We start from the raw sequence: 17,406 nt of genomic DNA, 5'->3' as shown, positions 1-17,406 counted from the left end.
AATTGAAAAGAAAAAAATTGAAAAGAAAAAAAATTGAAAAGAAAAAAAAATTGAAAAGAAAAAAATTGAAAAGAAAAAAAATTAAAAAGAAAAAAAACTGAAAAGAAAAAAAGAAAAAATTGAAAAGAAAAAAGAAAAAATTGAAAAGAAAAAAAGAAAAAATTGAAAAGAAAAAAAGAAAAAATTGAAAAGAAAAAAACATTTTTAAAGAAAAAGGAAATTAGAAAGAAAAAACAAAGGGAAAAAGATTAAGGTTTTTTTAGCATAAAAAAACAAATAAATAAAATTCTAAGCATTCTCATATATTCTTATATCCTTCTATCTCTGACCATGTCCTTATTTATCCCTCTTTCTCCACAGTTTATTTTTATCATTTCTACCCATGTTTTCCTTGGCCTTCCCTGTTAAATGAACCGGCTACCTCAACTGTTCTATATCTACTAATCCAAGCATTTTTATCATCCTTTCATCATCATCACGATCATCAACACCAGGAAAGTGATGGTGGGTAATTAACATAATCAGAAAGATATCTGGGAAATGAATACCAACAATAGAATCATCTGAACAATACTCGGCAACGACAATCATCGACATCAAAATTCTGAATTTTTGAGATGAGGGCTGATTATTTATATTATTTGTATTGATCGGACATTTGTTCTCACCTTGAATGTTATTTGTGCAACAATCCAACCGTAACGTTGTGCAAATAACACACAAGATGCGAACAATAGTCCGATCAAAACAATAGTAATATAAACAATCATCAACATATTTGGTTTAATGTCCACTTTATGTGCTAGCATGCATTACTAACTTTTCAAAATTGACTCCAAACTAATCTATCTCTGACCAGATTTTTTTCTCTCTTTCTCCTAAATCCATCCTTGTCAGTTTCTCTCATGTTTTCCTTCACTATCCAGATTTAATCTTCCTCTGAGGTCACCAGATCTAAGCCTGCCTTTCTCTCCATGCAAAGCATGTCCTCAACCCTCACTGGCCAGGTTTTCAAAGTTAACGATTTTCAAACGAATGGCAGTTTGATGTGATTTTAATTAACAATTTCATACGGTTAAAAGAAACTCTGTAGCAATTTTTCTTGCAACATCTTAACCAAGAGAAACAAAAACATCTCTTCTATAGATCAAAAAGGAGTACATATTTGCACTTCATCTGAGAAACATATTTTAAAATTTTTGAGATAAGAATTGATAATTCCGTATTATTTGGATTTGTTTTCACTTGGTTTGGTTGTTTTTGTTTTACGGCATATCAACTCTTTTCAGGTTATTTAATGCTGAATCCAAAGATTTTGAAGAAAAATTTTTTAATGGAATATATTTATTGTTTTCAAGTCGGTTTCTATTTAACTCATAGTTGGGACCCTAACAGGTACTACCACTCCGGGTCAAAGTGGACCTGGGAGCAATGTAATTAAAGGGTGGCTCCACACTCCCCAAAGCCCGCAAGCTGGGGCCTCACCACTGGATATAGTTTAAGATCATATCCAGAACCTGTTTTCACTTGGAGTTTTATTTGCACAATGTTTCAGTTAATGTAAACTCCAACGTTCTTCAGATGTCAAACTAAGAAATCTGCACAGAATTTCGAACAGACCCTTTACTTAATTCATGAGGATAACATGTTCTTATTCCATCAACAATAATAATTAGTAAGACTGTACATTTAGAAACAAATATAGATTTAAAACTCCTAAAATTCATACTAGAATCATCCACAATGACCTGTGGCATCATGGATAAAGTACTTGGTATAATTCAGTTGTACAATATTGTATTCTTGTGGGTGACACTCAAAATACATTTGCAAAATGTATTTACCCAGACATGGCTGACAGAATAAGGACATGCTATCCTTGTGGATTAAAGAAAAGGTTTAGTTCAAAAGTCTGTGCAAATGTTAAAGGTTGATACAAATGTTCCCAAGTTTGACAAGATACACCTGAAGAAGGACAGAGGTTACATCGATGGAAACGTGCAAATGACACTCAAAATCAGAATAGTCCGAAGAATCCAAATAATATGAAGAATATAAAATCCAACTTGCCTGCAGTCACAGCACTTTGGACCATAATCCAGTCTTCTTCAAGTTCTGCTGTCTCATTGGAAAGCATTGGCTTGCGTTCACACAAAGGTGTTATATCGGCACTTTCATTGAGAATTGGTTGGCATTTATCAACCAATTCCAACAATGGAAACAGTATTGGGATACCTCCAACACAACTAAGCACATCCTATGGAAAAAAAATAAAGAAAACATTTTGAAAAATACTAAACAAACAAAAAAGAAAGGCACTTTTATTGATAGTACACACATGAAACTCTAATCCCCTTCAAAGTAATCTCCTCTGGCTGCAATGCACTTGTTGTACCATTCTAACAACTTCTGGGAGGTCCCATAGAAGTCCTCTTGTGTGAGCATATCAATGACCCTTGTCACAGGCTCTTTCAAGAGCTATCTTATATTGCTATACATCTTATAAGATGTATAGCAATAACATACTGAATTTTCAAGAGTCTATGACAATTTTAAATTCCTCTAAAAAACCTCTGGAAACTTATTGAAGGCACCTCATACATATATATACATATAAGTGGTTAATGACACAGACTGAAAACCTGTGTGTACCAATTTTAAATCCAGTTCGTTCCACAAAACACTTTCATGAAACTAACCCTTAACCCTGTGTTTAACTTTGTGAAAAGGAGGTAAATAAAATTAATTTTGAACCTAGAGGCTCATGCCTTTTCTAATGATATTAGTGTGTAAATAAAAAAAGAAAAAAAAAAAAAAACAGTCTGGATAGGTTGATTATTTTTGTTTAACAGCATATCAACCATTTTCGGGTCATTTAATGCCGAATCCGGTAATTTTAGAAAAACATCTTATTCTTCAAGTTCTTTATATCTTCAAATATTTATTCATGACATTTGATTTGGTTTGGTTGCTTTTTAGAATTTTTTTTGTTTTTGTTTTTGATTTTGCAGAATATGATTGCGTTTTGCAAAGAGAAAGTAAAAAAAAAAAATAAATAAAGGCAATAACATCAACGTTTTGTGCATTTTTGGTCAAGAAGCCAGTATCTTCAAACAGCCTGATCTCATAGTGCCAGATGTCCTAACAGGTATTACCACTTCGGGCCAAAGTGGGCCTGAGAGAAATGGTAACTAATGGGCAACTCCACACTCCTCACAGCCCCAAATTGGGCCTCACCATTCGATTTCTTTTAAGATCATAATCAACACTAAACTAGATAGGTTTTGAACGCTGCATAACTGATTCCCTAATCTACAAAACTACATTCATTAGACAAATCATGGACTCAGACAGAAAGAAAGAGAGAGGGGGGGGGGGCAATTCAAAAGGAAATAGAGGTAAAGGTTCTCCAACAACTTTACATCCTCAAACATCCACTCATGATGCTGGACTTAGTTATTCTGTTTTATGTCATATAAACCCTTTCTCGGCCACTCAATGCAGAATCTTTATACTTCAAGTCGTTTACGTCATCAAACGTTTGTTCATGATATTTGGTTTGCGAAGTGAAGATTGTATTGTTTTTTTTTGGGGGCTTTGCAGAACATGATCAAGTTTTACAAAAGAGACTTTGATGTACATTGCATTTGAGTCAGTAATCAGTAGGGCTGTGACAACAGGATACTTTTTTCATTCTTTTGACTCAAGTATATATCCGACAGTAAAACACAGTCAATCAACCGAGAACCACATTAGTCTATATAAAAACATATAAGATATTAATGGATATATATACTCAAGAGTCAAAACAATGAAAAGAATATGCTGTTGTCACGGCCTTAATGATCAGACATCCTGATATGATAACACAAGGAGAGAGAGAGAGAGAGAGTAGGAGAGAGATAGCAAGACAAAGAGAGGGTAAAAGAGAGAGAGATAGAAGAGAAGCAGGGTAGGAGAGGGAGGGGGTAGGAGAGAGCAGGAGAGGGGGGTAGGAGAGAGAGAAAAGGAAGAGAGAGAGAGAAAGAAAATGAGTGGCAGTAAGAAAGAAAGAGGAGGGAGTGAGTGAAAGAGAGAGAGAAAGAGAGATGCTATTTAGATTTATAGCAAAATTCATGGTTACCACTTTTAATCTACAGATTAGTATAATTAAAATGTAATATAATGATATAATGCTTAGTCTATTTCGATTGTAGTTTAAGTTATTGTGTTGATTGGCTTACCTTTATGTCCCAGGTGACACATTTGAATCCCTGAAGTTGACCATGATTTTGGTTGTTTGACAAATCTATGCAGAAACCATCTTTACAAGCCTGAAACGAAAGAAGAAATATTATTTATAGTGAAATAAAGAGGAAGGAAGCGAAGGAAGGTAGAATGAAAAAGAAAAAAAGCAAAGAAGGGATAGAGAATAAGAAGGTGGTGAAGTGGAGATAGGCTAGCAAAAAGAGTGAAGATGAAAGTGAAATGGAGAGAGGGAATCTGAAGAGAGAAAGAGAGGAATGAAGGGGGACAGGGAAAAAAGGGGAGGTAAAAGAGGAGAAAAAGAGAGGGAGTTAAAAGGGATAGAGAAAAAGAGAGGGGGGTCAAAACGAATAGAGAGAAAAAGAGCACTTGATCAAAATTCCTATATGAAAAAAAAAAGAAGAAAATCTGTATGATGTACGTACCATGACATAAAGAAAATATCATACACCAAAAATCATGTAACTTATCAAGTAGTGTTACTTTTAAATAAGAAAATAAAATTTTATGGCTAAACTACGAGCAACAATCTCACAATCTCATCTTGAAAACCACTTGAAAGAACAAAGATAACTCCAAATAATTCAAACTTGCAGGATTTTAGAAAGCCATTCTTAATATGGATAGAGAGACGGTGCATTGGAAAAACTCAAATTCACTTGAACATGATTTTCTTTATAAAAACAAAACGATTTGATCAAATTACATGGCTTTTAGTGTACAATATTTTCTTTTCGTAACAGGTACATACATCATACAGATTTTTCTTTATTTTTTGTTTTCTTCATAGGTGGGGAAGGGATGGGGGCTGGACAAGTACCTCACTTTGGATGAGGTATGCACTCTCCAAGTGATATCTTAAAAAAAATTAAATGAATTTCTTAAAATATGATAAACAAAATTTGATGCAAAAATATTTTTACCTTTGCGTTGTAATAAAGCAATAACTTTCCGGGCAAATCAGAAAGTTCAGCATCATCCGTCAAAAGACTGGAATAGTTCGGACCTTAAAAAAAATAAAGAATATCAGTCAAAGAATTCCGTGCCATATCAACATATCTTACGATCAGAGAGATCTAACGGTGGTCGATCACTCCAAATATATATATATCTATAAAAGTGAAATTGTCTGTCTGTGTGTGTACATTTTCCTACCAAACTACTCTGTCAATTTTCAGTCTACACATATGAGATTTGACATAAGGGGTATTGAGATTTGGGAAAATCTTTTTGTTTTTTTTTTCTGAAAATTTGGCTGTCAAGGAGTCAAAGTTCAATGATTTATTTGCGGTCTCTAGCAAACTATTCATCCAATTTTGGGTCCAAACATTTGAAATTTTGCATAAAGGGTATTCAAGCTTTTTAATCAGTTTTAGGATGAAAATTTGGCTGCCAAGAGGTCAAAGTTGAAAGAATCGACCTTTAAAGACTATCAAACTCCTCCGCCAATTTTGGGTCTAAACACTTGACATTTTAGATTTAGATTACCTGGACATGAGTCAAATTTTTTTATATATATATATATATATATATATATATATACATATATGTGCACATCAAGTTATGAACAGTACATACGGCCCGAGCAAAGCTGGGCTGAACTGCTAGTATATATATAATTGTAATGCTCCTGGGTCAAGGTGCAGAAGAGAGACACAGAAATCTCAAATAAATTCATTTATTCACCTCCAGTGTGACCCATAGTGTTAAACTTAAGCCTTGAATTTTAGTCATTTATTTTTCTAGAATCAAAATCGCAAAATCATCTGATTAATTAGACAAAACCAAATAATTCAACGTGTAATTATCGAAGTTACATTTACACAAGAAACACACACACACAAAGTTATCTCATAATTTTATAAATATACACAAACATAAAAGTAGATAAACACCCGACAAAATAATTTGTATACGTTTAAAATTTCTACTTCCTCCATTGACCGATTGTCTAATTTATCAGCAAGGGAAAATAATCAACATTATCTTGCCTCGGTCCATCAGGATCTTCTGGCTGCAGTCTTCATTATAAATTACTACCAGGGTTATCCGACATTGTCAACATATTTCTATTAAAACTTATCTTTTTACCTCTATCTTACCCCTGCCTGCACTCTTCTTTTTTTCTTTACCCAGCCCATTCCTCTCTCTAATCATACGCACAGACAATCCTCTTATATAGTAGATTCCTCAAGGAATCAGTCAGCATTTGGCTTCCAAATTAGTATAGAAAATGGCTAAAAAAAAGATCTTCACCCCCATCAAAACCTGGCCCAGTTGACAACCAAAGAAGAAATAATTTTTAATTTTAGATACTAGCATGGGTGCCCGGCGTTGCCCGGGTATTTGGAGGTGTGCGTTGAGCAAAAAAAAAAAAAAAAAGTGGTAGTAGGAAGGCAGGCTCAAACCCGTACCGTGAAGGAGGAAAAGAACGGGAAAAAACGTGACATCTTTGCTGTTACGACCACCGTCACACCGGAAGTGATGTAGGTTTAAATTAAGGCTAGACAATCAAAAAGAGGGGATGACTTTCGAAAATATCGGCGAAAAAAGCGACACCTTCCTGTAGAAAAGTGCCCAGTTGACGGTGAAGAAAATGTTTTTAGTCAATTTTTCTGTATTTTTCGTCTGAAGGGTCGAGTTTCAAAACTGATCTTGTGAAAATCTGTCACCTCTGTCGAAAGTTTTAGGCAGACATGCAAACATACATACATACATTTATATACTGGTAGCTCAAATTTTCGACCCAAACCGATTAAAAAGCTTGCCCTATCTCTAAATACCCTTTATGTAAACTTTCGAATGTTTAGACCAGAAATTGTCTGAGTAATTTGGTTGGTAGAGACCACAGAGGTCAAATTTTAAAAAACTTTGACCCCTATTATGACCCCTTAAAATTTATTGTTTTGGGCTCAAATCAAGTTATTAAGTGAGATCCATGTCCAAGGAACCTATATCTAAAATTTCAATTGTTTATACCCAAAATTGACGGAGGAGTGTGGTATAGTTCTCAAAGGTCAAATTGTTGAACTTTGAGCTCTTAATAAGCAAATTTCTGGCTGAAAACGGATTAGAAAGATTTCCCCAAATCTCAATACGCTTGTATATCAAATTTCAAGTCTGTGGACTGAAAATTGACAGAGTTATTTGGGAGGGAAATGTACACAGACAGACACACACAGACAGCACTTTCACTTTTATAGATATATAGATTATTCATCCAGGGCAACGCCAATCAAAAATATACCAACTTTGTGAGTGTTTTTTGGGTGTTTTTTTAGCTGGAGACAACTACTCTTTATATGAAAAGATAATGCAATGCATGAGACAGAGAAAATGGCCAGTTTCACTCAACATATCTCCATAAAAAAATATGTTGTACAAGATCCCAAATGGTACGACCACGTCGCCGATCGCCCGTCATCTGATATGCTCTAAAATGTATTTTACATTAACGCTGATGGCCCAAAGACATGTGGTAGGCTGCTTAAGACATAGAAGGAATCAGTTGCTCCAAGTCTGGCAAGCAGAACAAGAAATATGACAACAAGAATTCGGAAGTCATTTACAAGATGTCTAACCTCAGTATGAAACAAAATCAAAATAACAGCAATAATAATAATAATAATAATAATATTGGAGCCTATCAAATTCCAGTGAAGATCAATGGTTGTTGTCAGCGAGAAATCAGTGATGAGCAACTGTCGCAATAATGCAAAGTCATTTGTAAAGGTTATCAAAAGAGGTGGAAAGTACTGAAAAACTGGGGAGACTTTTTGTCCCCCAGATTCCAGGAAACACCACCGGTTATCATCAGTGAGTAATCTCTGATGATGGTCTGTGTGAGAACTCCTAGTGAGTATAAATAATAATAATAATAATAATAATAATAACAATAACAATAACAATAATAATAACAATAATAATAACAATAACAATAACAATAATAATAATAATAATAATAATAATAATAATACCAATAATAATAATAATACCAATAATACCAATAATAATAATAATAATAATAATAATAATAATAATAATAAAGGTGCCTATTAAGCTCTTTTGTGTGTGGTAAATGCTGTCTATGGAAAATTCTTTAATTAAAAAAAAAAAAAAAAAAGCGAAATGAGTAAGAAATGAAAAAATTAAAATCGAGTAGAAATAGTTGATCTTACCAAAGGAATTAAGACACTTTATTTCAGATGTTTGCAGGGCTTCATGAAACACACAGACTGAACCCAGCTGGCCCATCAATGCAATCGGCTGACCCCAAATGTCGTCCTGTGTGCCCCCAGGTAGTGTAGTCACCCCGGACTGGCAGTTGGGCTTTTGGGAAGAGTTGAAGTTGAAGAACTTTAGAGGTGAGCTCTTTTTTCGTTCCGGAATCGTAGGGGAGACTGGGTTCATGTCTAGCAAAAGTTCGATGGTTGATCTCTGATTTGCAGCCCCGACTTTGCAAGACGTAAATGGCTGGAAAAAAGGAAAAAAAAATTTACAAGTCAAAAACTGATGAAGTTTTTATATACATCCTATAGTATAAATCCAAGCAAATGTACAGGGTGGAACGATAAAGTTGTCGCCCCAAAGAAAACAACACTACAGCTTTATTTCTAAACTTTTATTGAAAAAAAATCAATTCAGGTAATTTGATTATGTAGTACAGCTGATATCTATTCAATGTAGCCACCTTCAGCCTCAATCACAGCCCTGATATGAGTAGTGACTGGGAGCATGCCTTTTCCACAAACGTCGGCAGGAGGTCATGTTGGTGTTGTTCTCGATGTATGACCAAACGAAGTAGTCCAGTGGGTTCAGGAGGAGGGGGTGGGGGGCAGTGAAAGAAGTGTACAAAGTCATAGCACTCCTTCTAAAGCCAAGCCTGGGTCTCTTTGGACTTGTGGGCCGGCGCCAAGTCCTGCTGTCACACCCAGGGTTTGCCAGCGGCCACCCGATTGCACCAGGGGATCACCACACTCTTCAGCACATCCAGGTACACTTTGGTGTTGACTTTTAAGCTGACTTTGAAGATGTGAGGTGGCATGATGTGGCCTTCACTCAAAGCTATACTAAAAACCATAACCGTGGCTGGAAACTTAATTTTCATCAGTCTGGGCACATCCCTGTTATTCATGGCAAAAAAAATACTGTTAAAAACCCACCGAACATATCAGCCTATGTCACGGTAACATATACTGAGCAAGTTTTTAACAGTTTTTTTTTTTATTTTTAGCTTATTTTCCCAAAAATACCATGTTCAAGAGAGAGTTGGGCGGCATTTTTAATTTTCCAATACATCAGTAAATACTGTATGTTTTTCGAGCTGAATAAACATGTTACATTAAATAAAAACACAAAAAGTATCCAGTTAGGTAGAAAAGTAACTTATCTTGCCTTTGATAACATTTATTTGTTATATATTTGTTTTTTGACAACTTTTTCGAATCTATGTGTATAGTAATATAAACCCATTGCTTCTAATAACATGGCGAGCTGTCACTCTTCACATACGGGATAAATTGTATGGCAACTGCCTCTGAAGTGTCATGATGTATGGCAATAAATTCTGGACGCTTGACTCAGCCCTCTCTTCCCATCTGCAACATATAATCTGACCAAACCTAACACATCAGGTCAATGGATTTGCTGAAAGCACTATACTTGTCCATTCTGAAGATTATTTATTTATTTTTTTATTTTTATTTATTTATTTATTTATTTATTTTTACAAAGGAATCACCACTTATCAAGGCCCAGAGGCCACTTGAGGATAAGGGTTAAAGAGTTTACAGTAGTCAAAGGAACACTATCATAGTAATCATTAGAAGTGTAAATTTGGTAAATTGGATTACTTAAGGGGAACGGCTCATCAAGATTATCCGAAGAACGAAGCAATTACACTACTATGGTCATGTGTATCATTCATTCTCCTGGATAAACTGTTGCAGAAGCATGGATGTCTTGAATCACAGGAAGGTTGACTGGGCAAGAAAAACTTGGAAACAAGTGATGACAAAACCGTACAGAGTGGAATTTGGAGGCAGCTAACCCGTTGAACCGTGAGAACTGGAAAGCTTGAATAAAATCAGAAAACATTGAGATATCAGAAAATGTCTTTCCTGCTTCAACAGGATATGAAATCGTCTTCGAAATTTAGTAGGTGATGACCTTTTCGCCTCCTTACTTCCTTTTTCTCACAGAAGAGACGCTGCAAGTCTGCGCTATCATTACTTTTTATAGTAGGTGAGCTACAATCTATGGTCCCTCCCTGTAAAACGTTTGCAACAAATACTTGCCAAGCTACAACAACTGCCAACAACTTTCTTCACTCTCTATCTGTGCCTAAAACTAAACAAACTCCCATGAGCAGAGTTTCTTTAATAGAATTGTCCGCCTGTGGAATGCAATATCGTGTGTCTGCTTCATAACTGACTACAATATGATTGTCTTCAAATCTAATGTGAATAAATTCCTGTTGAGCCATCTTTTTAGATAATCTAGCCTAAGTTCCACCATGACTGATCTTGCTGTCTCACCATCCACCTAATACTTATTCTTGAGTGGCCTCCGAGTCTTGATCAGTGGTGACCTTCCAAGTAAAGAGAGAGAAAAAAAAGACACACCTGAACAAATGGAAAAAAAAACGCCGTTAAATGGAAGATTTTAAAAGAGGACACTTACTTCTGTTGTCGTTGGAAATTTGAGTTGTGCATTTAGGTGCATGTATCCATCCACATAGATCATAAGCTGACTGTTGGCGAAGGGTCTTCGGGAATTTATATGGACAATATCAAGGCAATGCTTAAAGATGAAGAATACAAATACATTCACACATAATCAACATTGAAGCGTAATATAAAATGCATTAGCTGAACAATAAAGTTTGCAGGAAATATATGTATAGGGTAAATGAAGTGTTCTGTAGCCTTGGTGGGCAATCATCGAGAGAAAGTGTCTTGATAAAAGCAATAGTCGAGCCTATAAATTCTCAGAAGAAAATTAACTTTGTTTTGTTTATATAATCTCCAAAACAACTACATGGTAGACAGCTGATGATCCCCATTATCTATTTAGCAATTGTAGTTAAGTTTTTTTTTTTTTTTCATCCTTATCAAGTGTAATTCTCTTTTGTAATTGTAGACTTTTTAGAAGTCGGCTTATACAAGTGCTAAGTCTGCGATAGGTAAAATTTAGTTTTTTGGAGTTTTTTTCCCCTCCCAGGAGTTTAAACTGCATTTATTATTTTTACATTTTTTTTTACTCAAAAGCTTCTTTGGACTATTGGACTACATATATATATATATATATATATATATATATATATATATATATATATATATATATATAAGAAGTTTTGAGTAAAAAAATGTAAAATTCAAGAACGCAGTTTAAACTCCTGGGAAAAAAATAACAAAAAAAAAAAAACTTGACCTTCTCTACCACCAATAGCAATGGCCAAAAACTCTTTATCTGAAAGTACATCTTTTAAACTCCTCGGCCTAACGTTCACAGGAAACATGAGTTGGAACAATTACATTGAGAGCATTGCCAGGACGACCGTGAAAAAGGTAGGTTCTCTCTACCGTGCTAGAAAGCTACTAACGCCCAAAAGTATCCTGTACCTCTATAAGGCCACCATTCGCCCATGTATGGAGTATTGTTGTCATATTTGGGCTGGTGCATCTGCTACTAGTCTCTTGCTCCTAGACAAGGTTCAAAAGAGAGTCTCCAACCTGATAGGTCCTGAACTGTCATCTAAGCTTCAGCCTCTGTCCCATCGATGAAATGTAGCATCCCTCTGCCTGTTCTACAAGTACTTTAACGGTGAATGCTCCGAGGAACTGCAAGCACTTGTATCCCCTCGACGTAAATACCCCCGATGTTATATTCCTAAATACTTAGGAAATAAAGACAAACGTGAGTTACACCGAGTGGTATGTGTAATGGGGTTTATTTATAATACAGAAACGTAAGGCTGCTCGCCTAAGGTAAATAGAAGTACATAGTAACAAGTATGGGGAAGAAAGTCTGATAATCAACACGTAAGACTATCCGTCTTACTGCGACTGCTTGTCTGCCGCTGTCTGCCGCTGTCTGCCAAACAGTCCAATATATATATACAGTTTGTAACCGGTGTATAGCCAGTTATGTTCCTTCACAACACCTCCCCCTGAAGCTGAAATCTTCCTGATTTTAGCTTAAATACCTCTTCCTTTTAGGGTCAGGGCTTAATCTCCTGGTAACTTTTCTCTTTCTTGCGCTTTTCCTTCTGGTCAGCGTTACCCGGGGTAAAGGTTTCTGTCCAGCCCGTATGGTCGGTTCAGGCGAAATATTCATTGTTTGCGGTACACACGCTGGTTTTGGTATATCAAAAATATCGCACAATGTTTCCATTGGTGTCTCTTCCACATTTGGAGACAGTCTGGGACGTATTTGATTTCTGTGTCTTTTGCAGACAAAACTTAATCCTTGGATGGTATAGACCATGCTCCCAATCCTTTTTTTGATAATACCTTCAACCCACTGATTTCGTCCATTTTGAAAATTTTTGAAATATACATTTTCACCTGGGGAGAAGCACTTGGTATTAAGGTTTTCTTTTTTGAAAACTTTCTTTTTCTCTGGTAGCAGCCTATCGAAGACAGATCTTATCTTTCTTGCAAACATTAGCTCAGCCGGGGAAGAATTGACATTATTATTAGGATTTGGTGTCACCCTGTAAATTGCTAAAAATGTTTGAATACATTGTTCGTCTGTGTCCGTAGTAAGATTTTTCTTAAGTGCCCTTTTAAACGTATCTACAAATTTTTCGGCCAACCCATTCGATCGTGGATGGTACACAGGTGTTGTCATATGTAGAATATTTAGTGAGTCACAGAATTCTTTGAATTCATGAGCAGTAAATGCTGTTCCATTATCGCTCACTAAGGTTTTTGGCACTCCAAAACGGCTAAAAATTTCATTAAGCGCACTCACAGTGTTTTTTGCTGTTGGATGTCTAAACTTAAATATTTCTGGCCATTTTGAAAAAGAATCTACAATAATCAAGTAAAAATAACCATTTATAGGTCCCGCATAATCAATATGCAGACGTGACCAGGGTAGGTCCGTCTTTGGCCATGGCGTCGTTTTTACTGGAGGATCTCGAGCTGCTAATTGACATCCTCTGCATGTCTTGACACATTTTTCAACTTCCTTGTCCATACCAGGCCAGTACACATATCCTCTCATAAGGGATTTCATTCTCGAAATGCCCGGATGACCTGTATGAAATTCCTTCAGAATTTTCCTCTGTAACGTTAGTGGAATTACGATCCTCTCACCATACATGAGCACATCTTCACAGATGGAAAAAGGCGTTGTTTGATCTACCTTTTTATTTTTTTTTTATCCATCCCAATTGATTTTTCATTTTCTTAATGAAAATGTCATTTACTGCCTCTTTTTTTATTTTTTCGAAAGTTACCGGAAGTTCACGTATCATATTACACATTGAACTTGTACATTCACTTTCGTCTTTAAGCGCAGCAATTACCATTTCTTCGAAACTTTCGCTTCTTTTAGGGATCAACCGTGATAATGCATCTGCGTGTCCTAACTTTTTTGAGGATACATGTTCCATCTTAAACTGATAGTTTAAGAGGGTTACAGCCCATCGCTGTAATCGATTCGCAGTATGTGTGGGAATGCCTTTCTTTGATCCAAATATGGTAAGTAGGGGTTTATGGTCGGTTTGCAAAATAAAAGATCGTCCATGGAGAAATCGATTGTACTTTGTAATTCCAAATATTATCGACAGCGCCTCTTTTTCAATTTGGCTGTAATTTTTCTCTGCTGCAACCAACGTTCTTGAAGCATGGGCGATAGCTTTTGTCCTACCATCCTCATACTTGTGAAGTAATACAGTGCCAACACCGTAATCACTGGCGTCCGTTGCTAGTATTAGTTCCTTTTCTGGATTGAAATGTGCCAATGCTAAGTCTGACAGTAGACATCTTTTGATATTTTGGAAAGCAGATTCACATTCCTTATTCCAGTTCCATTTAACACCCTTTTTCAGTAACTCGTTAAGAGGAGCTCTTAAATTATGTATGTTAGGGATGTAAATTGCATAGTATTGAACTAATCCCAAAAACGATTTTAATTTTGTCACTGAATCTGGAGCAGGCATCTTTTCAATTGCTTCAGTCCTTTGTGGATCCGGTCTTCGACCCTCTTTGTCGATTATTTGACCTAGATATTTAATTTTTTTCATAAAAAAATCGCATTTTTCTGGGCTCAATTTAAAACCAAATTCCTGTATTCTTTTGAATACTTCTTTTACATGCTTCTTATGATCTTGCAAATTTTCACTTTTAATTAGGATATCGTCAAGGTAGGCCATTGAAAATTCCAACCCTGCCAGCATCGTGTCCATAATTTGCTGGAAAATAGCAGGAGCAACCTTTAATCCAAAAGGAAGCCTCTTTAGCTTAAAAATGCCCTTATGAGTATTTATGCCTAAGTATTTGGAGCATTCATCGCTGATCTTAATTTGCAAGTAAGCATCTGAGAGGTCTATCTTAGAAAAAATTTTTCCTCCGTTAAGCTTAGAGAACAGATCTTCTGCGGACGGAAGGGGATAATTATGGTCCAATAGACAGTCATTTAAACCCGTTAAAAAATCTCCACAGACCCTTATTCTGTTATTTTTTTTCTTTACATACACGGTTGGACTTGCCCAATCTGTGTAGTTAACTTTTTCAATGACTTCCAGTTGTTGAAGTCTATCCAACTCTTTTTCGATTGCGTCCATCGCTGAAAAAGGCACATTCCTTTTAGGTTTGAATACTGGAGTGGCATTTTTCTTTAATTCAAATTTTGCCTCTGTCTTAATACAGAGTCCTAGTCCTTCGGCAAAAACATTGGGAAATTCAGTTTTCAAATCCTTCAGGAAGTCTTCCCTTTGGTTTGCTTTTTCTGCAGTTAAAACGTTACAAAACGAATTTATGGGTTTCTCCCATAAATTAAACAGGACAATCCAATCTACCCCAAACAGGCATGTATTCTTTCCTGGTACGACGTACACTTTGGATTTATGAGTCTGGTTAGCGAATGTCACTTTGCATTTTAATTCTCCCTTGAACTCTAATCTTTTGCCGCACACACTTCTCGCCGTCTTTCTGGTTTTCGTTAATTCAGGTCGACCTATCCTTTTCCATATATCTTCATTTATAATACTAATATCTGCACCGCTATCCAGAAGCAATGTAACCAGATGTCCATTTATCCGAACATCAACATATTTCCGTCTTTCGCAGCTTTTTTCTTTATTCATGCGAAGCGTATTTACATTATCGGTCCCTTGTCTTTTCTTCTGGGCACAGTATGTTCCCTTGTGACCTCTGAGACCACATTCATAACATATTTTGTTCCTAAACCAGCAGGTCTTATTGTTGTGTCTTAAACTACCACAACATTTACACTTTAGCTTTGGGTCTTTGTATCCTTTAAGGATCCTGTGTTCTTGGAACCTGGACTTTCTTGTGGTCCCTTGCCTTTTTACTTGCTGCACCTTAAAAATATTTTTCTCTTCAATGCGAGTGTTGTCTTTCTTTATGTTAATCAGACGTTGACACTCTTCAGTGACTTTTTGCAATGTTATGTTAGGATCCGCCTCCATAATTGTTAGGATCCGTGAACGTATATCTTTGTCCCTTGGTGCTGTGAGACCTTGTACAAAGATTAAACATTTAAATTGGTCTGCGGAAATTTCATTCAATTTAAATGATTCGCATAAACAGTTCACAGTGCAAGCATATTCTAGATAGTCTTCAGCTTCTGCCTTCTGAATGTTCAAACATTTGTATCTAGAGTGAAATAGGCTATCCCTTTTATCAAATATTTTCGACAAGGTACTAATTGTTTCCTCGAACGAAACCTCCTCCGGTTTTTTTGGTAGAATTAGATTTGCATACTTGGTGTTTTCATCAGTACCCAGTTTTTGTAGTAGCAGGGTAACTTTTTCCTCATCGGTCCAGTCTAAACATCTTTTCGTAAAAATTGTTTCGTATCTTCTGTAGTATGCAGGGAAAGTAACACCAGTATCCGGGGAGTAACGAAATTCCGTTAGTGAATTTGAAATACCCTCGGCAGAAAAATTAGTCTTCTTCCCGGTCGACGTTAGAATTAGCTTTTCTAAATTCTTTTGCTGTGTCGACATTTGTCGTTGTAGTATGTTTGTTTGTTCTTGTTGTGCCTCTAAAGTTTTTTGTGTTCTTTCTTGTTGTTGTTGCAGCTGTTGCTGTAGCTGTTGTTGTTGAATTTGTTGTTGTTGTTGTTGTTGCGCTAAAAATTGTTGAGTCATTTTTGTCTGTTCCTGGATGCTAAGGGCTAGAGCCTTAGTTAACTCTGCTAATTGTTCCATGTTAGCTTCTAGTACAAAAATGTCTTTTCGAATTCTACACAATAATTCCAAAAAAAAATCGTAAATTTACGTATATCGTAAATTAGTAGCAATATGCAGACACAACACGTTTCAACAAAGTTCATCCATAGTAATTCAACAGGCTTTGTAAAATAATTCTTTTTTTTTTTTTTTTTTTTTTTTTCAACAACGTAAGTTCATACACAAAATATTTCTTACTTCCCACGACAAATAGTTCCAATTATTTATATAAAGGCAATAACAAACAATTAATTTTCCAAAAAAAACAAATATATATATGGCTGCCGTTCCCACGTGGCATAAAATGGTACAATAGTCGTTGTATTTATATTTTTTCTTTCGAAACTCGTAATCCTTTAGTGTAGTTTCGAATTCAACTTGCGACCATTTTTTTTTTTTTTTTTTTTACTTGTCAAAATAAATATAAATTCCACTTTACCTTGAACATGTTTCTATAATTTCTTGTGAGTTCTTTACGAAGAAAAATCCGTACTTTTCGCTACTTTAGGTAGGAAAAATTTTTAAATTCATTGACGCACGTGGTCCAAAATCCTTGTGTAGTTTGTTTTTTTTTCGTAAAACAAAAAATCCTTGCATTGTACACAGTCCTTGGTACGGTAATTTATCTCTGTTAAGAGAAAGAACATCCTTTCGTCGCCATTGTTATATTCCTAAATACTTAGGAAATAAAGACAAACGTGAGTTACACCGAGTGGTATGTGTAATGGGGTTTA

At 35.6% G+C, this 17,406-nt stretch overlaps 1 protein-coding gene across 1 annotated transcript in view; it reads right to left on the bottom strand.

Annotated features, from left to right (window-relative positions):
- LOC145263098 (neurobeachin-like protein 1) overlaps nt 1–17,406 on the bottom strand; it is a 319,648-nt gene that overhangs the window by 153,249 nt on the left and 148,993 nt on the right. Inside the window, exons 18-22 of the mRNA XM_080120024.1 lie at nt 10,927–11,046; nt 8,424–8,718; nt 5,169–5,251; nt 4,224–4,313; nt 2,071–2,257 (exon numbers count right to left, since the gene is read on the bottom strand). Coding sequence (XP_079976150.1) covers nt 2,071–2,257; nt 4,224–4,313; nt 5,169–5,251; nt 8,424–8,718; nt 10,927–11,046 — 775 coding nt within the window. The remainder of the gene's footprint in view (nt 1–2,070; nt 2,258–4,223; nt 4,314–5,168; nt 5,252–8,423; nt 8,719–10,926; nt 11,047–17,406) is intronic.

Source organism: Euprymna scolopes, chromosome 38, assembly GCF_053919585.1.
Source record: "Euprymna scolopes isolate OS-2025 chromosome 38, ASM5391958v1, whole genome shotgun sequence".
Lineage (NCBI taxonomy): Eukaryota > Metazoa > Mollusca > Cephalopoda > Sepiida > Sepiolidae > Euprymna > Euprymna scolopes.
The sequence above is the reverse complement of the archived record's forward strand: the minus strand, read 5'-3'. Positions and strand labels throughout refer to the sequence as shown.